This window comes from Tiliqua scincoides, chromosome 1 (assembly GCF_035046505.1).
Source record: "Tiliqua scincoides isolate rTilSci1 chromosome 1, rTilSci1.hap2, whole genome shotgun sequence".
NCBI lineage: Eukaryota > Metazoa > Chordata > Lepidosauria > Squamata > Scincidae > Tiliqua > Tiliqua scincoides.
In genome coordinates, this window is record NC_089821.1 from 5551058 (window position 1) to 5577634 (window position 26577).

The 26577-nt window shown below is 44.5% G+C and overlaps 1 protein-coding gene across 2 annotated transcripts in view; it reads left to right on the top strand.

Annotated features, from left to right (window-relative positions):
- Positions 1 to 20848, top strand: part of PRKD1 (protein kinase D1) — a 62913-nt gene extending 42065 nt beyond the window's left edge. For both annotated transcript variants that reach the window (XM_066614441.1, XM_066614450.1), the window contains 10 exons: positions 1285 to 1362; positions 1764 to 2043; positions 3152 to 3204; positions 4552 to 4624; positions 6560 to 6666; positions 8957 to 9118; positions 9337 to 9435; positions 11890 to 12157; positions 17583 to 17668; positions 20098 to 20848. In XM_066614441.1, coding sequence (XP_066470538.1) covers positions 1285 to 1362; positions 1764 to 2043; positions 3152 to 3204; positions 4552 to 4624; positions 6560 to 6666; positions 8957 to 9118; positions 9337 to 9435; positions 11890 to 12157; positions 17583 to 17668; positions 20098 to 20316 — 1425 coding nt within the window. In that variant the 3' untranslated portion in view covers positions 20317 to 20848. The remainder of the gene's footprint in view (positions 1 to 1284; positions 1363 to 1763; positions 2044 to 3151; positions 3205 to 4551; positions 4625 to 6559; positions 6667 to 8956; positions 9119 to 9336; positions 9436 to 11889; positions 12158 to 17582; positions 17669 to 20097) is intronic.
- Positions 20849 to 26577: the final 5729 nt, after the last annotated feature.

The window sequence follows — 26577 nt, forward strand, 5'->3', positions numbered from 1 at the left end:
TTGCCCATTTTCCAAGAATGCAAGACGGCATACCCTACATTACTGTCTGGGAAAGACTTGTCTCTATAATCTTAATGATGACTCAGGATGGTGCATGTCAGATAGAGTCTGGAATATAGTCAATTACTGTTGAATGTTAATTGCTGTTAGTAGTAACTTTCCGGTAAGCAATACTAAACGCTAGGTCATGTCAGATATCAATATAATCCGACTCTGATTATACCTACTCATCAGTAAATACAGCCTTCAGAAATAAATGGATGCTTTGCAACCTTCAGTCTCGAAATACTATGGCAGGGGTCTCCAAACTTTTTGGCCAGAGGGCCGCATCAAATATCTGGCGAAGTGTTGAGGACCGGAAAAAAAATTTAAATCTCTAATCTCTATAATTTATAAATTAGAGATGGAATTATAAATTATTTATGAATAAATAAGAGATGGAACTTAGATGAGTGAATAAATGAACGAATGGGCTCATTCATTCAACCTCTCTGGCTCTCAGAACACCCTCCAGACACAACCAGAGCACAGCTCCAGTTGTGTTCAGTTGAGTGGGCCAGAGACTCTCAAGGAGCAAGAGGCTGATTGCGGGCTGGGTAGAGGCTTGCCGTGGGCCACATCTGGCCTCCGGGCTGGGGTTTGGAGACCCCTGGACTATGGTATCACGCTCTGAATGGTGGTTCTGGAACAGCGTCTAGTGTGGCTGAAAAGGCTGATTCGGGAGTGACAATCCCTTCCACACCGGGAGCAAGTGCAGTCTGTCCCTGATCTGTCTCCCTGGCTATGGGCCTTCCTTCTTTGCCTCTTTGCCTCAGACTGTTGGCCAAGTGTCTCTTCAAACTGGGAAAGGCCATGCTGCACAGCCTACCTCCAAGCGGGCTGCTCAGAAGCCAGGGTTTCCCACCTGTTGAGGTCCACTCCTAAGGCCTTCAGATCCCTCTTGCAGATGTCCTTGTATCACAGCTGTGGTCTACCCGCAGGGCGCTTTCCCTGCACAAGTTCTCCATAGAGGAGATCCTTTGGGATCCGGCCATCGTTCATTCTCACGACACGAGCAAGCCAACGCAGGCTTCTCTGTCTCAGCAGTGCATACTTGCTGGGGATTCCAGCTCGTTCCTTACTGTTTAGTAATTTTAAAACAATGCTATAATGAAATTCTGTATGAAATATTTATGCTTTATAATTAATTCCATTCTTCATCAAGTTTCATTATCTCATTTAATTTCATCTCATTGTGGCGACATCCTTTACTAGCATTTCACTTGTTTTGTAATCTCAATACAGAGAAAGCGACACTACTGGAGACTGGACAGCAAATGTATCACTTTGTTTCAAAACGATACTGGAAGCAAATACTACAAGGTAAAGATGCTTTCACATTATATATGTTGTAGTGAGGAAGATCACAATGGCTAAAGGTGCATTCTGTTTGTTTGTATTTAACTGCATTGTGCTGATGATCATTTCGCAACTCTGCTTAAGAGCAGTGTTAACAGAAACCTTAAGTCTTCTCTAGTGAAACTGTGACCAATTCCACTTAAACCACTTGGTTTTTCTATGGAAAAATCCTTGGCTTCTGTACTGTATTTCCTCTGATAACTGGACTAAGGGCCTGATCCTATGGATAGGATTGAACCCTAATTGAGACCTTTTAAGAAGTGGTTCTTTGAAATTTAGCACAAGATATTAAGTTAGAAGGCAATTAAAGTGCTTGAATATGGAAAGGCAAATAAATTAATCAGTGTCATTCCCATTCTACCCAGGAAATTCCCCTGTCTGAAATTTTATCCCTGGAACCTGCAAAAAACTTCAGTCTATTGCCACAGGAAGCGAATCCCCATTGCTTTGAAATAACCACAGCAAATGTTGTCTACTATGTCGGGGAAAATGTTGAAAACCCGCCAAGTCCTCCCGTTAATAGCGGTGTTCTCACAAGTGGTTGTGGCCCAGATGTGGCCAGGATGTGGGAAATGGCCATCCAACATGCCCTCATGCCTGTTATCCCTAAAGGAGCATCCACGGGTTCTGGACCAAGCCTGCACAGTAAGTTAAGGAGTTGTTTTAAACTATGCATGTGGCTAAAACCATGTAGAGTAGACTTGTCTGTTGCAGGCAGTGGAATTAAATTTTATGTTTCTACCTGTGCACTTAAATTTACATTCCTAGATAATATTGTTGTCACTTACGTTGTTATTATCGAACAGGAGAATTCCAAAAAATCTAGTGCTTGCCCTAGTATCGGGATATCTTGATTTTTATATAGATTAATTGTTATCAGATCAATTCAAGAGTAGATATCATTCCAAGCCAGACACAGGTGCGTTGCCCCATTGGACAGCCTGAGCCTTGGGGGTGGGAACCGAGGGGCTAGCCAAGCCACAAGGGTTTCAGCTAGCTCAGTTGGGTCCCTGTTGGCATCTTCTGCCTGTCCTCCCACCCTCTTTTGTCCAAGATTAGCTAGTCGCTGTGATAGGACCTGGTAGGAATTTTTGGCCCTCAACCAGGTTGGCTGAAGGTTGAGGGTTTTTTTTTTGCCTACCTGGACTGAAGTGAGGCAAAGCAGTGTTAGGTGTATTGGTCATTTGGCAGGAGTTCTGCGAGGGGGAGAGTTGATAGTCCTTAGGCTTCAGTGTCATCTGAAGTAAGCAAAGTTAAGGGGTGAGCCAGTACTGCTCCCATGGTGGCTCAAAGAGGCTGGCTGGCAAGCTCCTTGACTGGAATAGGCAAAGCGAGCATTGGAACTTTCCTGCCAGCTGAGCCATCCAGCTTCCTCGACCCTCAGGAGTTAGTGAGGATATGATTGAATGGAGCCTGGAGCCAGATGATACACCCATTAACATCTCAGGAGAGGTAGACTGTGAGCACCGTTTTCCCCCAATTTAGGTCCCCACACAGTGGTAGTTAGTGCCCTCTTGTTTTTTGTGTAAAAAGTTAATAAAGTGGCCCAAGTTATCTCCAACCTCTATATTTGGATCTGGTCACAAAACCATCTATCCCATAGATTTCACCATAAGATAATTGTGTAATCACTTAATTGTAGAGAAAAGCAATTATCTAAGTTCACCTTAATTTAGTATATCTTTTACTTAGCAGTTCTTGCCTGTAGGCATGTAGAGATACAAACTGTAATTACCGCACTTTTTCTTTCTAGGGGATATATCCATCAGCATTTCAGTATCAAATTGTGAGGTCCAAGAAAACGTGGTGAGTGTTCTGAGTGTTTGTGCGAGATTTCAGGGAGCACAGCCTGCAAAGTCAAAGATCTGTTTGAGCCCTGCTTTGAAATATCCATTTGATATGATATGAAACACTTTGAGAAGATGTCTCACTGTGCGTTTTCTTTGACGGAAGGATGAAAAGCAATTAGCCATTGAGGAGAATAATTTTCAGAGTGCTTTTCCTTTTCCTTTAGACAGAAAACATAATAGTCTTAGGAACAATATACAATCCACTTCTCTTTTGAAGGCCTAAAGTAGTTTAAGTAATTTGTGAAACCACATGGTTCCGTTTGAGAAAATGGCTCAATAAAACAAATTTGGTTGCAGTGTCATCTGTCTGTTTGGAATACCTGGTTCTGGCATTCCTTTCGGTAAGTTGAGGCCTTTGTTAGGGCTTTTGAAGATATTTCTAGACCCAGCATAGCTGATGAAGTCTTTGGAGTATGCTGGAGTCTTGAGGTTTCTGCAAGAGCTGCAATGTTTATCACACAGAATTGGGCCTCCCGTCCAAGTTCATGGAGCTGTCTAGGTCCAGGGAGCAAGTCCAGGCTGCACACAGTCCTCAAATGCCACTGAACCTGTGAGGAGTGTTTGAGATTGCTCTTGGCAATGTAAACTATGGTTCCATTGATGGCTTTGAGCAGATGTTGGGATGTCATTTCTGGGTTCTCCTTAGAGGAGGGGGTGATCATATAACTGGTTCACATTCCCCACTCCTTCTCCTGTGGAACCTCCATAAGAGAAGGAACAGGGTATGCAAAATAGCCAGTGCTACCTTCTCTGGGGAAAACCTGGAAGTGACTAGGCACTCACTTCCAGGTTCTCACTGGAGGAGGGAAGCACTTGCTACAGCAGCTTCACGCACCCCGTTTGTTCTGTGGAGACTCCCAGGAGAAGGAACGGTGTGTGTGTGAAGTCACCAGTGCGTCCTCCATAACTAGGATGGCCCCTTGGGCACTCATGTGCCCCCCACTTGGTGTGTCTAGGGCAGGCACCCCTCAGACTCCACCCTAGTTACAGCTCTGGCTTTGAGTGCATCAGAAACATGCAGAAACATTCCATGTCTCTGTGTGCATCAAACCAAGGACCACAGCATACCAGAGAGATTTTGAAATGAACCAAAACCCAGGATGGATAGACTCCCAAAGGAGAACACTAACACAGTCAGAAGTTGTGTCTGAAAGGAACACACACTCTGTCCCTAAATGGCCCTTTCTTGAAAGTATCAGCTTATATTATGCTTTAATACTTGACAATGCTTTAGCTTCCTGAAAACAATCCAGACAGTTTCCATACTTTTGGTACTGAGCTTGTAATATATGTGTACCAACAGGACATCAGCACAGTCTACCAAATATTTCCAGATGAGGTGCTGGGATCGGGGCAGTTTGGCATTGTTTATGGAGGTAAGACTTTGCACATGGAGCATAGATAGGAAAATGTGGCAGAGATATAGCAACTCTTAGGCATTCGCAGTGCATGCCTTGATAAGACAAGGATATTTTTCCCTCTGGCAATCATACAGAAAGCAGAATGTTTTATAGCAGAATGAGAGAACAGGAGACAGACTAATTGCCTGTTTTAAGGAAATACATTTTGGCACAGGGGTTTCGTAAACCAAGCCTTTGCCCTGCTGTATTTTTCCATCACATGTTAATTTTGGGGTAAACCCAGAGGTAAGTATGCATTTCCCCTCTTTGATTCTCCCCTATCCAGTCGTTGATCTCATCTGTGATTGCACTTTTCTGACACCTGTTTGTTAATGGATGGACTCTTCCCTGGCTCTTTGCAACAGACCCACTCATGGGCTAGTCCACATACAAAACTGCATCTGGGGCAAAATCTGTTGTCAGAGACATAGTCCATTTCTTAACCATTCCTACTGGGATATATAATTCACACATAGACAGAGAGACAGAAAGGGTATTGAGAACAAAACGGCTAGTATTATAATGCCGTTGTACAAATCGATGGTAAGGCCACACCTGGAGTATTGTGTCCAGTTCTGGTCGCTGCATCTCAAAAAAGACATAGTGGAAATGGAAAAGGTGCAAAAGAGAGCGACTGAGATGATCACGGGGCTGAGGCACCTTCCTTATGAGGAAAGGCTACGGCGTTTGGGCCTCTTCAGCCTAGAAAAGAGACGCCTGTGGGGGGACATGATTGAGACATACAAAATTATGCAGGGGATGGACAGAGTGGATAGGGAGATGCTCTTTACACTCTCACATAATACCAGAACCAGGGGACATCCACTAAAATTGAGTGTTGGGCGGGTTAGGACAGACAAAAGAAAATATTTCTTTACTCAGCGTGTGGTCGGTCTGTGGAACTCCTTGCCACAGGATGTGGTGAGGAAATCTAGCCTAGACGCCTTTAAAAGGGGATTGGACAAGTTTCTGGAGGAAAAATCCATTATGGGGTACAAGCCATGATGTGTATGCGCAACCTCCTGATTTTAGAAATGGGCTATGTCAGAATGCCAGATGCAAGGAAGGGCACCAGGATGAGGTCTCTTGTTATATGGTGTGCTCCCTGGGGCATTTGGTGGGCCGCTGTGAGATACAGGAAGCTGGACTAGATGGGCCTCTGGCCTGATCCAGTGGGGCTGTTCTTATGTTAGGTTGGAAGGTGCAACTTGCCTGTTCCATGGATTTGGGTAATACATTTGCAATATCAGGGCTTATTCTGTTTTCTCTTCATTGTGAGGCTTGTTTATTTTCCTGTGCCTTGCTTTAGTTTGGGCTTGTGTGCCTGTGAAACTCTTCACAATTTTTCGCCGATTAGCCTTCCAGGTGTAGCACAGCATGAATGACATCTTACCATTCGTTGTCGGAGCCTCCTGTTTTTGTAGCAGAACTTGGCACAAATTGCACTGGGCTTCTGTTGCCTGTGCACCCCGATTTGTGTGTGTGTGGGGGGGGGAGTGGCTGGCTGGTGCAAGTTTGTGCAGAGATCAGCTGTGGAAATTGGTGGCTGGCAGTGCGGAATGGTAACGCTTCACCTGCACCGTGTCCGGAACGCTAATCCTGGTGTGGCAAGCGGCCCTGCATGCCAGGTTTTGAAGGCCCTTGGGTTAAACTAAAGCAAGGGTCTCCTCTTTTCCATTTTGCTTTTTGTCCCATAACTGAAAAGATACAGGTTCCTTTTTGCTTCAAAATGTGTTTGAAAATGTAACGAATTCCAAAGGGGGGGGGGGAAGACCTTGAATATCTTATGGTGTTCTTGTCTCAGTTAAGACCTTGACAGTTAGGTTTTGTATAGAACAACAAACTTGAGTTCTAGAAAGGCGATGCTTCTCAGAGCTGATCACGTTAATTGGCATATTTTTCATCAAACAGGAAAACATCGCAAAACAGGAAGAGATGTAGCAATTAAAATCATTGACAAACTGAGATTTCCAACTAAGCAAGAAAGCCAACTTCGTAATGAGGTTGCAATTTTACAGGTATCTTTTATTTAATTACCAATTATATCCTGTATGTATTTAATTTAGAGCAGGGCAATAAAACTCCCGGAGAACAGGTTTCGACTGTAGAAATCTAGGAGACTAATTATGCATTGAATCCAAAGCTCAAGTTCTCAAGTGATGTCTCTGAAATAATTTATCACCTGCTTGAAGTGCAAGAACTTTTAAAGTGCAGCATTTGTAGCTTGCTAAGCAGAATAATCAGAAGTAGGAGAAATGAAATGGACTTAGGAAAAAACTAACACCATTATTATTCTGTTTGATGGCTAATCAGTAGATATCCGCTTGCTTTCCCTACATGTAGAGCAGTAAGGCAATGTGAAGCTTCCTTTCTTTAAACCAGGGGTTCCCAAGTGTATGCCTTGATGCCTTAGGGCGTCACCGCACACTTTCAGGGGTGCCTTGGGATGTCCCCATTGGTTCCTCTTTTCTGTTTTTCCGGGTGCCACCATCTTGGATCTTGCAAAACTTCACCAGTTTTGGATACACCATATTGCAGTGGTCCCCAAACTGATGGGTCATGACCCACCAGCCCATGTAACACTGTCCATGTCCCTTTATGGGGGGGCAGGGGAAAAGCAGCAACATAATATTCAGAATTGTGCCACTGCAGGGAAAGGGGGGCTATTTTTAGACTTAACTTGTATGCTGACAGGGTCCAGGGGTTTGGGGAGCCCCGCAGAGCGTTCTGCAAGGCTCCTAGTGGCTTGTAAAAAGTGAAAGCTAATGGTGTTGTCGCGATCGCAACTTTCACTTTCACAAGCCACGGGGAGCCCTGCAGAGTCCTCCACAGGGCTCCCCACACCCCAGACCCTTGCAGCACATAAGTCTAGAAATAGCCCACTCTTTCCCCGCAGCAGCACGATCCTGGGGATCATGTCAGTATCTTCCCACCCACCCCCTGCAAAGACTTTATCGCAGGAGATTTACTCCTGGGAAGTTTGAATATCAGTGCCATATTGGATCTCACAAGATTTCACAAGATCCAAGATGGTGGCACCCAGCTGATCCAGGGGTGTCATGGCCCAGGTAATTTTGGAAACAGCTGCTTTAAACTATGAACTGAATGAGGAACGGATTCATAGGGTAGCATCCTGACTAGCATTTCCACTGTTAAAAGTTTCCTAAATGAACATAAGGGGTATTCTGCTCATGCAAGGGGTCCTTGCACAAGTCAAGCAGTCCTTTTCTTCATGGATGGGGTTTCTGTTTGCAGAGGGCATTCCCCACTGACAAAAACACCCGACAAATTGCTACCTGTAGTTTTGACATTGAACACTAAACACTGCGAAATCTTCTCTTAAAATACGCAAGGTATGATTTTTAGATCCAAGGGCAGTGAATGAGTAGCAGCCTTGGAATAACACCAGAGCTGGCTTTAACCCAATTGGACCAATTGCTCACCCAATTGGGTCCCACCCCAAGGGGGCGCTGCGCTAAGGAAATCTACTCTTGTCAAACACACACTTCAACACATTGCAGTGGACATTATTATTATTAACAGTATTTATATACCGCTTTTCAACTAAAAGTTCACAAAGCAGTTTACAGAGAAAATTCAAATAACTAAATGGCTCCCTGTCCCAAAAGGGCTCACAATCTAAAAAGATGCCAATGAATACCAGCAGACAGCCACCAGAACAGACAGTGCTGGGGTGAGGTGGGCCAGTTACTCTCCCCCTGCTAAAAAAAGGAGCACCTACTTGAAAAAGTGCCTCTTACCCAATTAGCAGGGGTAATTTTGGATTTTGGATTTTTTTTCTAATCAAAAAGTAAAATTAATATTTTTACAAAATCATTTCACAGCCACTAAAGCAAGTGATTTTCTGTTTACTTTTCAAAGGTAATCTACGCATTTTGATTGCTTTCCATTCTATCATAGAGTTATAAAGCCTATAATAAATTCTACGTGCATCTCTAAGATTCTGCAGCAAACCTGGGGCCCCCGCAAAAAATGTAGCCACTTGTTGCAGCTCCTAAGGCCAGCCCTGCATGAAGCAATTAGGAAAAGGGCCTGCTTTGAGCGGTATAGAACCTTAATTGTTGTTGGCAACAACCTCTCACACAAGTCCTAGTTCTGGAACTTTGGACCATCTTGGCTGCTTAATGTTGCGTGACAAATGATTGCTGGCATTGTCCAGGCTAGTTGTGCTGTTGAAAAATGTCTTGAAGAATGAATGGCTGCATAATAGCCCAATGGTTTCATGAACCTTGTCATTGGATCTAAACAAATGGGGCTCATTCAGCTAGTGTTTATTTTTAATAACAGAATCTACATCACTTGGGAGTAGTAAATCTGGAATGCATGTTCGAGACACCAGAAAGAGTGTTTGTTGTGATGGAGAAGCTCCATGGAGACATGCTGGAGATGATCTTGTCAAGTGAGAAGGGAAGGTTGCCAGAGCGAATAACCAAGTTCTTAATTACGCAGGTAAGAAAGCCCATTAAGGGGTATCAGATGTTATGTTTCTTTGCCTGTGATATTTACTTCTATAGATGATAGGTGTCCTCAAGTGTACTAATCACTTGAATTAAATTGCTTTATTTGTACTTGCTGCTGTTCTGTCTCATTTCCAGGAGACACATTAAAGTAGAAGTAGATAGTCCGCAAGCTCTCTGATACAGACTAGCTGGTTTCTTTCTTTTTAGATCCTTGTTGCCTTGAGACATCTTCACTTTAAAAACATTGTGCACTGTGATCTCAAGCCAGAAAATGTATTGCTGGCCTCGGCTGATCCTTTCCCACAGGCAAGTAGAAATAATTCAGTTATACTTTAGCCCTCAGGAGGTAAATTTAGCCATTTTGCAAGGCAAGTCACAACGGCCAAAAGTGGTTTGTGACATTGGGTGCTTTGGTAGCTTTTTATGTGTGTTAAAAATGGATTTTCAAACAGTTCATTGAACTTGTATCCCTTTGGTACATCTGAAGCTGAGCTCCTCTAACACTGACTTGTCTCTCCAAATTCCTTTCCATGGGCTTATTCCCATTAGCATGTGCCGCCTAGCTGCGTTAAAGGAGTCACTTGCACTCTGCATGGTCTACAGATGTTAATGTGCAAACATGGGTTTTGCCTCTAGTCTAAACTGTAGACCAGGGTGCCCAAAGTTTTTGGCAGGAGGGCCACATCATCGCCCTGACACTGTGTCGGGGGCTGGGGGAAAAAAGAATTAATTTACATTTCAAATGTGAATAAATTTACATATGCTCAAGGTAATTTACATATGTTTACATAAATTTACATATGTTTACATAAATGAATATATTAAAGATGAACTTATATGAATGAATGAAGGCCATTCATATGTTTAATATGTTTACATATTACAAATTTACATATGTTTACATAAATGAATATATTAAAGATGAACTTATATGAACGAATGAAGGTCTTGCAATAGCTCAGGTCTATAAAAGGCCTTGCACAAAGCAAGGCCAGTCTTTCCTTTGCTGCCGCTGCTGCATCACAGACATGAAACAGCAAGCAGTGGAGGGAGCCCTCATCCCACAGCTCATGCGAGAGGTCAAACAGTCGCCCTCATGCTGAGAGCAATTGCATCGGGAGGCTCCAACAAATCTCCAGAGGGCCAGAGGCTCATTGGAGACTGGGGGCTCCCTGAGGGCCGCATTGAGAGACCTCGAGGGCTGCAAGTGGCCCCAGGGCCGGGGTTTGGGCAACCCTGCTGTAAACCAAACCACATGTGAGATCCATTTTTTCCAAATGGCACATTAGATTTTCTGTGGGTACTGATTCATCTGAAAGAGATGAAATATTCAGAGAGATATTCATATCTCTCTCACCTGGATTAGTCAGGTAGAGAAAAGTACCATTCACATCAGTTCTTCTTTCCAATAGCCTCCCAATTTTTCTTCAGAACGTCATTGTAGAGGCATTCCCACCCCCATCGCCATATTAAATTGCAAGGGAGGGCAGATGCGAGGGACGGCACCAATATGCAGGCCTCCTGTTGCCTTGTGTGCTCCCTGAAGCATTTGGTGGGCCACTGTGAGATACAGGAGGCTGGACTAGATGGGCTTTTGGCCTGATCTAGCCAGGCTTTTCTTATGGTCTTAAATTAGAATGGGATTCATCTCCTTAACCACAGCAAAGTCTCTGGATGCATACAGATGTCCATAATTTGAAGCCTACTTTGAAACCTTATTGACCATGTTCTAGCCAGGCATGCAATAAGACTCAAGCTCAGAGGAAATGAGTTCCTAAACAGAGTATCATAATGCTGATTGACTCACTTCCTGTGACATCACTTCCTCCACCCTCTCCAATTTTTTTTAACTTTCCAAAATGGAATCAGGTGGTGTGTGTTAAAAAAGTGAATAAGCAAATAAGTAAACATTGAAGAGCGCAAACGTACACACTCTGCTTTAAAAAAAATGAAATAGAGAAAATGGTGAGAAGAGGCAAGACAGTCAACTTGGATCAGTGTTTCAATAATAATAATAATAATAATTAATAATTAATAATTAATAATTAATAAACTAAACTTTATTTATATCCCGCCCTTCTCCCTGAAGGGACCCAGGACGGCTTACAACATATTAAAAACAGATTAAAAACATAATTTAACTGCAAATAAAAACATATTAAAACACATTAACAGATACCCATAAAAACAGTACTCAGATAAAAAGTCAGATAAAAAGAGCAAAACGCAGCAAATCATAGAGGAATCAGGCCTGTAAAAATACTGAAAGATATAGAAAAGATGTTAAAAAAGGCCATGAACTCAGAAGGCTTGTTTAAACAAAAAGGTCTTCAGGCCTCGCCGTAAAGTCTCAAGAGAGGGAGCCATTCTTAAGTCAAGGGGAAGGGAGTTCCATAGCATTGGTGCCACTACTGAGAAGGCCCTATTTCTTGCCGCCACCCCACGTACCTCCTTAGGCGGCGGCACTTGTAAAAAGGCCTTCTCTGATGACCTAAGAGGATGAGCCGGATTGTACGGAAGTAGGCGATCTCTGAGATACCCTGGCCCATCAATTTGCAAATCTATCATTGGCCCTGCCTTTCCCCTACTTTTATGAGCACCCACTGTGGCTGTTACAGTAGCGCAAAGCTTTCGTTGCACGTCCAAATGCTGAATAGTTTGTTTGCATCTTTACAAGTTCTTGAAACCATCACCACAAAACAAGCATACATTTGTATCTATCTGTAAAGGGTGTGTCTCCTCGATTTTTGTGCCAAACAGGTGAAACTCTGTGATTTTGGTTTTGCTCGTATCATTGGAGAGAAATCATTCCGGCGCTCTGTCGTGGGTACCCCAGCCTACCTTGCTCCTGAAGTGCTGAGAAACAAAGGCTACAATAGATCCTTGGACATGTGGTCTGTTGGTGTCATCATTTATGTGAGCCTTAGTGGGACGTTTCCGTTCAATGAAGATGAGGACATTCATGATCAAATCCAGAATGCTGCTTTTATGTACCCACCCAACCCCTGGAAGGAAATCTCTCATGAAGGTATTAGTTTTTTTCATTCCAGCACACCCATACTCACAACAAATTAAAATGGATTGATATATACTTAACTTGGGTAACTTCATAGTATAGATCAGCAGAAGTGGGGTGGTGCCAGGGGGCAGGCCTATTGAGGCATAAGCCATACCCCAGAAAGTGCCATAGTCACCAGCCCAAGGAGAGGTTCTTCTGTGGACATCGCCTTGGCCAACCAGGTGGCATTCAGTGGCTGGTAATTTCCTGGCTCCACCTCCAAATCTGTACTGGGAACCAAAAGACACTCTGTGGGGAGGCTCTGAACTCTGGCAACTAGGGCAGGTACGTGCTCACCTGGACAAAGAGCACCACACATCAGAATAAATAAGACTCCTTTTCTCAAGTTATACTGCCATCAGCTTGCCGTCGGTTTTCCCAGAAATTATGGCTGTGATTCACAGAGGTTAATCCTTGTATGTCATCTTCAGTAGTTCTCTGGCTATATCCCAAGTTGCTTTCAGGATGCCCTTTTACCGAACATTTCCTTGGGAAGGGTAATTCAGTGTGGATAGGGGAAGGGGAAACTTAAAACAACTTAAACTTGAAACAAAAGTTTTAAGGAAACTTAAAGCAAAAAAATACCTAGAAATGCATGCGCATCTATTGATCATGGCCATCATCTGAAACATTTATGATTAATTTGAGTCAGTGCTATACAGTGCAATCCTATACATGTATGCTAAGATGCAAGTGCCATTGAATGTATTGGGACTTTCTCCCAAGTAAGTGTGTACGGGATTGCAGCCCCATAGTTTAATATTAGTAATAGCAGCCAAATATGCCCTAAAATGGCCATACATCTGAGCCAACCATTTTCGCATTGGACCGCATGCCTACCGATGTGTACCCAGCTGGACAAAAAGTGACTTTTAAATTGTTTTTACATCTGCTGACTATTCTGTTCATGTTATTGCATCCAGTTGGATTCAGGCATAAAATCTTTGTCCCAACTAACTTGCAGACTGAGCTGCCGCGATGCTAACTCACTTTTTGCCCCACACCATTGAAGCACAAACAGAGCTTTCTGTCTGAAGTGCAACAATGATTGTACAAGGAGTCCTACTTTGCAACCCTGGCTCCAGTAGTGTAACCAGAGGGGTAGCGGCGTGGTAAGTACAGCAGATGCCATGACTCCCCCATGTAAGCAGCTCTTCCTGGTCACTGACAGAGCTGTTAGGGCAGCGGTTTTCAAACTCTCTGTGAGTTTGAAAACCGCCGCAAGTCCTTGCGGGGGGAGGCAGCGGGGGCGGGGGGAAGGCGGCGGTGCGATCCCCAGGAGGAGAGCTCAGGGTGCTGCAGGGGTTTGGGTGCACTTACCAGAGCCCCCTGCAGCCTCCCGGTATGCGGAGAGCCCTGTGTGACTGTCTGCAAGGCTCCCCAAAGCTGCAAAAGTGAAAGTGGACAATCGCTCTCCAGTACCGGTTTAACGGAAGTGGAGCGCAATCGCTCCACTTTCACTTCTAAAGCATCAGGGAGTCCTGCAGACGGTTGCACAGGGCTCCCGGCGCCCCCGGGAGGCTGCAGGAGGCTCTGGTAAGTGCACCCAAGCCCCTGCAAACCCCTGAGCTCTCCTCCTGGGGATCGCGCCGCTGCCTCCTCCCTGCCTTCTGGCTGACTCCGCCCCTTAAGGAGGCAGAGGCCAGGGCCCACAGGCTGGGGCATCGCGATGCCCCAGTTTGAAAAGCCCTGCATTAGGGGAAGAGACGGCAACATGCAGTAACTCAGCAAGCACCTGTGTGTTGCCGTCACTGCCCCGAATGGCTCCGATGACAAATGGGAGGAGCCGCTTACACATGCCACCGCCCCCTCCGGTTACACTGCTGGCCAACCCTCACAACAGAGCACAGAAGCATGTCCATAACAAATACGGATTTAAATCTAAGCATTTGTAAATACGCGTGTCTGCACATAAACGTACTTATTTCTGTGACCCTGCAATTTCTCCGTTCCTGGACCGTTAGAGAGAAAAAAGCTTAACGGTGCAGCTAATCGCGATACCGGTGTTCGAAAAATAAATATGAAATGTATTTATAATTGCTTGAAAGAGAGCTTTTGAATATTAGCACAGAGATCTATTCATTTGCTTGCCTCCTTGCTTTTCATAGCAAGACCTTCTCTTTCACCCCCATAATGTCTGGCAATATTATAATGTGGAAAACAGAATGTCTGATTGCCAATAGAATGAATTGCATATCGGTGTCAAGGCTTTAGCTTGCCCTCATTATGCGGAAAAAGCAATATACTCTTCCAAGGCTGTTCTAGTCCATCAGATGTATCTAGCAAGTAAATTGGTTGACACTCGAGGCGAGTTATTCCAAAGTCTGCCATTACATGTGTACAAACCTATGACATTACATGTTCTTTGCGCGTGTCCAGCCTGGTGCTTGTTGGGTATTTTTCCCCCTCTTTTTTTTTTCTCTATATGCATTCTTGGACAGAATAGCTGTTTTCTGTAAAATGAGTTTGAATATAAAACAAAATAAACAAGCAACAAAATAAAAAAAACCAAGAGCAACAGAAAAATGTTAGCTTTCCGCATGTGAATTATATTTTTGTGCAGCTGTGTCAATGTTAGCAAGCTGTGCCTTATGCTTTTCTGTGGAATTCAAGGACTTGGAGAGTTTGTATAGGTCTCCTTTCTTTATTGTGTTAGGGTATGTTTTTCCGAGTAAACTAAGAACATAAGAACAGTCCCATTGGATCAGACCATAGGCCCATCTAGTCCAGCTTCCTGCATCTCACAGCGGCCCACCAAATGCCCCAGGGAGCACACCAGATAACAAGAGACCTGCAAGGCTTCCTGGGAATTGTAGTTAAGAACATAAGAACAGCCCCACTGGATCAGACCATAGGCCCATCTAGTCCAGCTTCCTGCATCTCACAGCGGCCCACCAAATGCCCCAGGGAGCACACCAGATAACAAGAGACCTGCAAGGCTTCCTGGGAATTGTAGTTAAGAACATAAGAACAGCCCCACTGGATCAGACCATAGGCCCATCTAGTCCAGCTTCCTGCATCTCACAGCGGCCCACCAAATGCCCCAGGGAGCACACCAGATAACAAGAGACCTGCAAGGCTTCCTGGGAATTGTAGTTAAGAACATAAGAACAGCCCCACTGGATCAGGCCATAGGCCCATCTAGTCCAGCTTCCTGTATCTCACAGCGGCCCACCAAATGCCCCAGGGAGCACACCAGATAACGGGAGACCTGCATCCTGGTGCCCTCCCTTGCATCTGACATAGCCCATTTTTAAATCAGGAGGTTGCACATACACATCATGGCTTGTAACCCATAATGGATTTTTCCTCCAGAAACTTGTCCAATCCCCTTTCAAAGGCATCCAGGCCAGATGCCGTCACCACATCCTGTGGCAAGGAGTTCCACAGACCAACCACACGCTGAGTAAAGAAACATTTTCTTTTGTCTGTCCTAACTCTCCCAACGCTCAATTTTAGTGGATGTCCCCTGGTTCTGATGTTATGTGAGAGTGTAAAGAGCATCTTTCTATCCACTTTATCCTTCCCATGCATAATTTTGTATGTCTCAATCATGTCCCCCCTCAGGCGTCTCTTTTCTAGGCTGAAGAGGCCCAAACGCCGTAGCCTTTCCTCATAAGGAAGGTGCCCCAGCCCCGTAATCATCTTAGCCGCTCTCTTTTGCACCTTTTCCATTTCCACTATGTCTTTTTTGAGATGTGGTGACCAGAACTGGACACGATACTCCAGGTGTGGCCTTACCATCGATTTGTACAACGGCATTATAATATTAGCCGTTTTGTTCTCAATACCTTTCCTAATGATCCCAAGCATAGAATTGGCCTTCTTCACTGCCGCCGCACATTGGGTCGACACTTTCATCGACCTGTCCACCACCACCCCAAGATCTCTCTCCTGATCTGTCACAGACAGCTCAGAACCCATCAGCCTATATCTAAAGTTTTGATTTTTTGCCTAGAAACTAGAAACAACTCAGGCCACAACCTTCCTAAAACTAGCAGCATGCATGAAGGGGAGGCCTCATAGTGCACATGGTTTACATGCAGAAAGTTCAGTCCTTAACATCTCCAATTAAAGCAGCAGTTCCCAAGCTCTCAGGGATCAAAAAGGCTCTGGGTGGGCAGGCAAGCAATAAATAAGTCCATGCTAGAGTTTATTGGGAAACCAGCTGCATTCCCCCTTCCCATCTACTGCTCTGCTGCATATTGAAATTATCAGGGAACCAGGGAAGGGAGCAGCACAGTTATAGAAAATGAACAACAAAAAATTCACAGAGACATTTACAAGGAAATTAGGCAAGGTCTCAATATGTTTCAAGCTGATGGGCTTTTCAGAGAGACGGTTCTGCAGAAGGGTAATAGGTTCTCCTTGGGAGTGTAAGATTGTCGAGGAATTCACATTCCCCTGATGGAGAGCTTGCCAATTTGGAACGGTTCACGGATTTCCAGTCAACTACTCCTGCAACTTGATGGATTGAAATTGGGTCTGAGAGTTTGGGAAGTGTGAACTGTTGGCGGAGGGGGAATGAAATACCTTGATAAAAACCCAACAACGTGTGTGGATATGGTTCACAGCATTGCGTTCTATATGCCTGTCTCCACTGGAACGCAAGGCAACCTCAAAATCCTACTTTATACAGTGATCGAATATCGAAAGATGGATACATAGCAGAAAACCACACAAGTAACAGAACCTGCATTTCATCTTGCAGGCTCTTCTTCATCTTGCTGTGGTGTAGCTACGGGTGGGGCAGCGCGGTAAGTACTGCAAATGCCACAGCGTCCTGTGTAAGCAGCCCCTCCCCCTTGCCATCGGAGCCAATCAGATCATTGCTGCAAGGAATGGCTTCAATGGTGAGTTGGATGCACCTGTAGTACTTGCAATGCTGTCCCACTTGTAGCTACACCATGACAGTGGCATAGCTAGAGAGGGTGAAAAGCACTAAATATTTTTGCAGGGAGCCTCACCACGGCATGCAAGCGGCCCCATCCCAGCAAAATTCCCGTTGCCACATATCTGGTTCTTTTCTGCAGTACATATGGCTTCTGACCATGTTGTTGATCTCAGATGGTAGAATAGTATTGAAATGGGTGTGTATGTGTGGGGGGAAGGAGGCGTTCATCCACATGTCATTGAGTTTTCTCAAGAGTTTTCTCTTCAGTTATATATTACCTTATTCTTTCTATTATGTGTTTATATTTAATGATTTGTTACAAACTATATTTTTTTTAAAAAAGAAATTTTGCTGTATCTTGTGTCATGGGTGTCACAGAACCAATGGGTGTCATGAGTTCTTTGAGGCCATTTTGTTTCTGACGGCATCTGCCCTGCTTCCACTTGGACGTTCCAGCTGGTCTCTTAGAGTGACGTCTTCTGCAATTATGTTTTTCTCCAGCAATTGATCTCATAAATAATTTGCTGCAAGTGAAAATGAGGAAGCGCTACAGTGTCGACAAGACGTTAAGCCACCCTTGGCTACAGGTAATGGTGAAAATTTCACACCTTTCACTTTCTGTGTGTTGGTAGTTGGATGCCAAAGACAGGCAACCTTTTACATAACTGGGGGCCGAATCCTATCCTATCCGACTTTCCAGCGCTGGTGCAGCTGCAATGCAGCCCTGAGGTATGGGAACAAACATCCCCTTACCTTGAAGAGGCCTCCATGATTGTTCTCCAACCGCAGGCTGTTGCGCTCACCCCATTGGAATGGTTGCAACAGTGCTGGAAAGTTGGATAGGATTAGGCCCTGGTACTCCAATCCTAAGCACAGTTCCTGAACATTCAGCATGGCAAAGGGCTGTTCTCCATAAAAAAAAAACAAGTGTTCACATGGTGGAAGTCCCAGAAGCAGAGCCACCTTTAAGCCAATTTTACCAATCACTGCCAATTGGACCCAACTTCTAAGTGGGCCCTGCGCTAGGGTTAAAAAAAACACATAAAAATATTTTTACTAAATCATTTCACAAGCACTGAAACAAGTGGTTTTGTAACTATTTCCTTTTCAATGGTAATCTCCACATTTTGTTTAAGAACATAAGAACAGCCCCACTGGATCAGGCCATAGGCCCATCTAGTCCAGCTTCCTGTATCTCACAGCAGTCCACCAAATGCTCCAGGGAGCACACCAGATAACAAGAGACCTGCATCCTGGTGCCCTCTCTTGCATCCACAAGTTTATTTACTTGTACATGTATGCCATTTTATATTAAAATGTAGATCAGTGGGTCTGGACCCACCAATGGGTCACATACCAATTTTGGGTGGGTGTAAAAAGTTTATAAACATGGGGGGGGAACCCTTGCCTGGTTTGCAGAAGAAAATTGTTAGCTGGTATGAGGTAATTGTCATACCCCAAATTAAAATGCCACATTTTATGATTTTCTCTAGTAACTGGCATGCTGTAGATCACATGTGAACCCAGTTTCAGCCATCTGGCTTGGAATTCCCTAACTGCACATCTTGCTCTCTAGTTCAGCCTTCTGGCTACTCTGGAATGACTGTAAAGGTTTGGGAGAGCAGACTTTGGACTCCATTCCTATGGAGAGTCTAGCAAATATCTACACATACATATTATAGGCGATGTCTCTAGCAACTTCAGAAGCATAGGACTCCAATCATTATTAATTATTCCAAACTACATGAAACACAGTTGTTAACTGGGGGTTAGCAACTGATACAAGTCTCAGCCTAATTATCAAGTAGGTATCAACACAGTATGTACAGTATTCCTAAAAGTGCCTTTTTTGCCGATCTGATGGTGTTATTTTAGTAAGCTGCAGTTTAACGTAATTCGCAATTTTTTTTGAGATTGTTCCAAGTGTCCCAGTGACAGTGGGGACCATTGTTTTGCCAAATCCCAATCCACTGGGCCTTGTAAACCAGTCCAATCAATCAGAGTTGCCAATAAGCCAAGTTACAGTCCAAAGTCAGGTTCCAGGTAGGTCAGTCCAATCCGTCAGGGTATCCAAATCAAAGTCCAAATCCAAAGTCCAGTCGCAATCCACAGTCTGATTCCCAATTCAATAAGCCAAGTTAGTCTCCTCTCCAACATGCACTCCTTCTATCACCCACCAAACCCTTTCTGCCTCAGGTGCTCCCTATATACCTGAGGGATCTCCTTATGCTCTAGTGGCTGCAGCTGTGCAGCACACCTCCAGCTACCACCTGAGCTTTAATCCTGCATTTACTCAGAGCAAGGGGCACTGTGGACACCACACCCTATCTCCTCGGTAATATCTTCCGCAATTCCAATACAACCACTTTGGTATATTTTGTCCATAGTTAAGTGATTTCAATGGCCAGATCTTGGTATTTTGTCATTTTTTGTGAGTGTGGAGTAGGTTTTCTCTGGGTAGGCAAAAAAAATGTACCCCTAATTCCCAAACCTGAAAAGCCTTTCCAGAAGGATGCTGTGGTTAATGGTACAGAAAGCTGCCAAGATGTCCAGGATATAATTAACAGTGTCCCATCCCCCTCAATTCATCTTGACCAAGTGGATACCGTGCAGATTCAGATCTTTTCTTGCTTTCTTGCTTTCTATATTGCTTTGTTTTGCTTTGCTTTGCTTTGCTTGTAGAGATTTATTGTTTTGATTTTAAGCCATTGTGGAGGCTTTTGATCAGAAAATAAGGTAGAAACGTGTTTTTTGAATAAATAGTAGATATGGAAGAAAAGACCCATAAACTGCAGAGCTGGTTTGATACCAAGCCAGTTAGTTTATTTTTCTAGAACGTCTCTTCTAGTTATATCATATTTGTATGAATGTCAGACATTTACCTGTAGGAGTGTGTTTGGGGTTTTTAAAAGTAAGTTTTGATGCATCCCTTGGTCTTATTATAAGCCTTCATGGTATTGTCTGTACTGTTTATCTTCAAAAAAAGAATAACAATAGGATTATTCTCCTCCATCAGGATTATCAAATCTGGCTCGATTTACGAGAGCTTGAATGTAAAATAGGAGAGCGGTACATTACTCACGAGAGTGATGATTCGCGGTGGGAACAGTACGCGGGAGAAAATGGCTTACAGTACCCAGCGCACCTTATCAGCTCCAGTGCGAACCACAGTGAAAATCCCAAGCCAGAGGAAGCAGAGATGAAAGCCCTCAGTGAGCGTGTCAGCATCCTTTAAATTGCAGCCCGCGTAATCTGTCAAAACACTGTGGAACTAATAAATACATACGGTCATGTTTAACATTTGCTTTGCAGAACTGCCATTATTTTCTGTCAGATGGGAACAAAGCTGTTATACTGTTACCACCATTGATGTATTGGAGTTGCCAAGACAAATCAACAGAAGCATTTTTTATTTTGTGTGAGCAACTGTGTTATATTAACAAAAAGTTCTCCGTAACACTCAACCTGTTGTGGTGGATTATTATCCTCTTGTAGTTCTGAGCATTCAAACCTGTTTCCACTGTGCCTTTCCAGACAAGAGTCTCTCTTTCTTTCAGGCAAGAGTTTCTCTTCCTTGAGTCTCACTGTATAGGACCAGTGGCATAGCCAGAGGGGTGCAAAGCAATAAGATTTGCAGGGAGCCTCACCACAGTGTGCAAGCGGTCCCTTCCCCTCCCCTTCGGAACCTCCGTTTTGCTCTAGCTGCCTGGAAAGGCTCCAAAGGGGAGCTTTTTGCTTTGCACCCCTACTAGCTATGCCACTGCATAAGAGGGGACAAATCCAGGTGCACCTCTGGTTTTGTGGGTCCCAGTCGTATCATTATGGTTTGCAAACTCTTGAAGAGTGTATTACTACTGCTGTTCTATGAACAACTTTTAACACTTTGGATAATGTTGGGGGTTTCTGTTTTTGCTTTGTTTTATTTTGTTGTACGGAGGTACTGATGCAAGAAAAAAAGGACAAAACAATGCACAGCAATGTGCAGCTTCAGGCCAGACTCCCCACATCTGTATGTGCGTTTATATAAATGCACATGCCCAGGCATGGCGCAACGTGTCTTTATGCCTAAATGCCTTAGGCTACAATCCTATTCACATTTGCCTGGGAATAAGTCCCGTTAAACTCACAGGGGCTTACTTCTGGATAGATGTGCATAGGACTGGGCCCTAAGTAATGTAAATTGCAGTATATATTGGCAGCTTATTTCTGATAACATTCTGCTATAACATGTACGTTTAGAAGCTTGAACATGTTGCCTTTATGTAAGTTTTGAATAAAATGCTATTGAGAATACGTTGTTTGGTGTTCAGTTACTTTGCCATGCTTGAACCAGGAGCTTTGGTCAAATAATAATCATTGATCCTTTTCAAAGCAATACAATGCTGTGAATCTAACAATTCAGTCCTATCCTTCGCTCTCCCCCCCCCCACTCACAGGCTGGTACAGTTGTGCCAAAAACAGTATCCAGTGGGAGGGGGTGGACTGGGAGGATTCAGAGACAAAAGGAGATTTAGATCTGCAAAGGGTCTTCTGAGACCTGCAGTAGTGATTTTTCTAGCACAATTTCAAGGACAGGAAGGGGGTAGGGGGGTTACAGGAAAGGAGAATAGGATCCAGCCCGTGCCAGCACAGTCAGATTCACCCCTTCAGCAGCAGCCCCATTACACCCTCTTCCCACCCAGTTTTGCCCCTCCCCTCCCCCCTCCCATTAACTTACCTGCTCTGGCGGGTGGCAGGACAGCCGATGACATGGATAGGAAGGCACTAGCCTTCCCGCAGGAATCCAAGCAGTGCACTACTGAGAGTGCTACCAGAATATGCTTTATGGCAGGGGTGCTCACACTTTTTTGGCTAGAGAACTACTTTGAAACCCAGCAAGGCCCGGAGATCTACCGGGGGGAAGGAAGCGTCTGACAGACACCCCCTTTAATGTATGGAGCCCCTGCTGGAGTCTAGTCAGTTTCGTCAGTTTTGTTGCTGCATGCCTGAAGAGCAGCTAAAGTGTCAGTTTCAGTGTCAGTTTAGTGTCAGCTAAATATGTCAGTTTCGTCTAGTCACTAGACGAAACTGACATATTAACAGTTTGGAGAGACAGGGCTCCGCGATCTACTCATTTTGCCTCGCGATCTACCGGTAGATCGCGATCCACCTATTGAGCACCCCTGCTTTATGGCATTTCAGCAGCAGTTAGTTCAATAGGATTGAGCAGTAAGTGTAGGTAGCAGTAGTCCCCTTGCCATTTAACATCTGAATAAGGGGGGGACGACAATTTCAGGATCACAGATTAACTGCCTTTTAGAATTAGAATGCAGTCCTTCTTGCACTTACTTAGAAGTAAGTCCTGTTGACATCAATGGAGTTTTCTTCCAAAAATATTTCTAATATTGATTGCAACTACTAACATGTAAAGTCCATTGGACTTTCTTATTGGGTAAATATTGCCAATGATGACGCATCCAAGGCCACCAAATATGTTCAAGCTGAGTGGAGATTTCAATACTTTTCTGGCTGATTCCAAGCTAAGATCATGACTGTGACGTCAAGGCTCTGTGATTGTCATGTACTCAACATGGAATAGCTCTTCATGGCTTCAGTTTTATGCAGGACGTGGGAGCCTACTGTTCCACAAGATCAAAAGGAGCATGTTTCACCAGGGATCCAGGATCTGCTCAAGCTTTCTAAAGAGTTGCTTCACAAAGGGACATTTACTGCAACTTCAAGTAATGGCTTGCATTTACAGCCATCACAGGTTTAAGCCAGTTCGGTCCAGCATTGCATATGCACAACAGGGATCAAATGCGTACACCTGTGGGCTGGGCAGAAATGGGTTAATACTACAGCTAGAATGTTCAGGTGATGGCTGTATGTTCAGGTGATGTTCAGGTGATGACACCATATTTTTCAGTAGATTTGGTTCACAAACTGAGCTGCTAACCATCAAATATAGGGAGATAAGCCAAGCACCTCTGCAGGTGTCTTGCCTTGTGTGCTCCTTGAGATATCTGGTGAGCCACTGTGAGATACAGGAAGCTGGAGTGGTTGGGTGTTTTGCCTGATCCAGTGGGGCTCTCCTTGTGTTCTTATGTAGGTGAATGTGTATGTAGTCTGGGTGAGATTCACAGTGCTGGTTTTGACCTCTGAGGCCCTAAATATCTTGGACCTTTCTGATCTTTCACAGATCATATTTCACTTCCAGTATGCCCCATCCTGATCCCTTAGGTCAGTGGTACTCAAACTTTTCCGGTCAGTGGCTCCCTCGACCCCCGTGGGTGTTGGCCATGACTCCCCATCATGTTCCTGAGGGCTGGAAGTGACATCATTAAACAGGAAGTGGCCAGAAATATTAACTATATTAAATATATATTAACTATATTAATCATATCATTAATTAAATGCAGATCTTAAAAAGATATTATTAATACACAGCAATATACATGCTTTATAAATGATCAGCTGCTGATCACTGTTGGAGACAGGATGCTGGAGTAGGTAGATTTTGGCTGGTCCAGGAAGACTCATTTTTTTAACTTTGTAAGCATACCAATTGTTTTATGAAATGAATGTTGTGAACAACCAGTCTGACCAACATTACACACACACACCCCTGTGGACCCCAATCCAACTAGTCATTTCTCCCATTCTCCTTGGATAGGATTGAACCCTTTATTAATTTAATGAAATTGAATTTTTCCAGCAGCCGGTGGGGAAAACAAAAATAGACCATGAAAATATATCAGAGCTGATAAGGGTTTGGTTAGGAAGCTGATTTGTCTCCTCTACTAGGAGATGCACAGCTCAAGCCTATGCATGTCTACTCAGAAGTAAGTCCCATTAGAGTCAATGGGGCTTACTCCCAGGAAAGTGTGGATAGGATTGGGCTGGCAATCACTTCATCAATGGCTGATAAGTATTCCCTTCAAATAGCAAGATTCATCACTTTAAAAATACAGCCTTTCCTCTTCAGTCAAACAACAAGATTAATAAATCACTTTAAAAACAGGACCCTTTTTCTGCTCCTGGCCAAGTAAAGTGTGTGCTTGTCTCTGTGTCCCGTCCCCCCCTTTGCCAACTGCATGGAAGCTACTTTAAGACCCCTGGTGACTGGTAAAATGGGAAGTGTTTTATTTGGGGAGGGGGAGGAAAGCGGGAAGGTTTGGAGCTCGAAAGGGGGGAGTAGAAGAGGGAGGGGGTTGAAAAGAGAGATTTCACTTTGATGAGAAGCGATCCCAGGCTGGGAACTAGGAACCAACCAGCCAAGGATCAGTGAGGGTTAAGGACTGCAAGCTGAGCATGCTTGGTACTTGCCAGATGGGGGTTGGAGTCCAAGAGCTTTGGAAACAACATACAGCGAAGGCGGCAGCCTTGGAGTGGGGGGAGAAGAGGGCGGGGTGGCAGCAGCCACTCTCGCAGCTGGGTAACGCCCATTTCTTCTGCTTTAAAAAAAAAGCGCAGACGACGGGCAGGAGACGGGCTCGTATTCTGCCCAGGGGTGTGACTGTATCGCTGCGAGAGGACATCCCGCACCTCCCCTTTGAGTTCCTGGCGCCTCCCTAAAGAGCCGCGCTGCACAGTTTGAATAACACTATCTTAAGTGAATAATTTGGATATGTGGGGGCTGAAAGCCTAGGTATACCTAAATAAAAAGTGTTCAAGAGCATGCTTTCATTAATTACATGTACACAAAGACAGAACAAGAAGGAGATGTTCTCAGTGGGCACTATGCAATTCTAAAAATTGATTTCTTTAGAGGTTTTGTATGATCAAGAAATGTGTGACTGTATTAATGGGGGAGTTGTTTGCAGGGGACCTCAGTTCTCAAGGACATTGTCGTGGCAGTGCAGCTGTCAAGGCGCTGGTGGGCAGAGATGTGTGACTTTCTCCTTCCCTGGAATTCTGGTGATGGGAGGAAGCCCTCTTTCCATTTTTCTCATGCAGGTGTTAGTATCACAGCCCTTGGGAAACCAGCAGGGTGTGAGGGCATTGAGAAAAGCAATGGAGAGCTCGTGCAGAGACTTAGGAAGAGAGAGAATCTTAGCAGAATTGCTTCACCAGGCCCTGGAGGGGGAAGGGCAAGGCTGCCAACGGGCAGTTTGCAACAGTGGAAGCAACAAATGTTTTGTGATGTGTTAAGGAAGCAGATGCAGCTGTGTTAGACTTCACAACAGACTGGATGGTGATGGGCGGGAAGAATTGGGGACGGTGCCCAAAATTGCATGCCTGGAAGAGATTGGCTTAGAGAAGTGCTGGAGGGAACAGGGCTTGGATAGATATACGAGGAGACTGTCTCTAGCTTGCTGCAGGTGAGATAGCCAGGAAATGTTGGCAAGACTGAGAGATGGGACTAGATAGAGAGCGAATGGTTTGCAATGGAAAAGAAATGTTGAGCAATCAATCGAAAGAGGGGCGTTATCTACCAACACAAACAAGAGGCTCAGGTTACCGAATTCAGAACAGATATGCTAAAAATATTTCTCACATCACTCTTTTTTTATGTAGACCTCGGAGATCTTTTAAGTTTACACCTACGGAGCGTGAAAGTGACAAACACATCGTTGCAAACACAGGCATCAAACAGGTACGCTCATCACGGAGCTGTGATTGATTGCAGCCCCCCGTGGAGTGCAAACTCCATGGCAAACTTGGGCCTCTGCTTCGAAGGAGAAACTGCAGGGAATTCAATCACAGCAATTTTTAGCAATGATCTTCTTTCTTTTTCTTCCTTTTTTTTAAGCAGTTGCAATTGTGCGCTGTGTTTTAAACCTCTCTATTTTGAATTCATAAATGTGGACAATTTGCATGTATGGAAAAGATCTGTAGTAGATGCACATTGCCGAAGGGAGCTCCATCAGGCAAGCACCCTAATTGATTGTTTTCAGCTGTAATCTTGAGTGCCCCCCCCAATGACACAACAGCAGCAGTGCAGCTAATGCTGCATCCTGCAGGAAATTTTCATTCCCTTACTCCAGGGAAAGACCCAGCACCCACAATGAGGCAGCTCAGATGGAAGGACCATTTAGACCAGCTCTAAACTTCATTGTTACAAATCCTTCTTCTTCCCCTGCCTCATTTTCTCCAAAACACAAATCTAGATAAGTACATGTTGGCAACCTTCAGTCTCGGAAGACTATGGTATCGCGCTCTGGATGGTGGTTCTGGCACAGCGTCTAGTGTGGCTGAAAAGACCGATTCAGGAGTGACAATCCCTTCCACACCGGCAGCAAGTGCAGTCTGTCCGTGGTCTGTCTCCCTGGCTATGGGCCTTCCTTCTTTGCCTCTTTGCCTCAGACTGTTGGCCAAGTGTCTCTTCAAACTGGGAAAGGCCATGCTGCACAGCCTGCCTCCAAGCGGGCCACTCAGAGGCCAGGGTTTCCCACTTGTTGAGGTCCACTCCCAAGGCCTTCAGATCCCTCTTGCAGATGTCCTTGTATCGCAGCTGTGGTCTACCTGTAGGGCACTTTCCTTGCACGAGTTCTCCATAGAGGAGATCCTTTGGGAT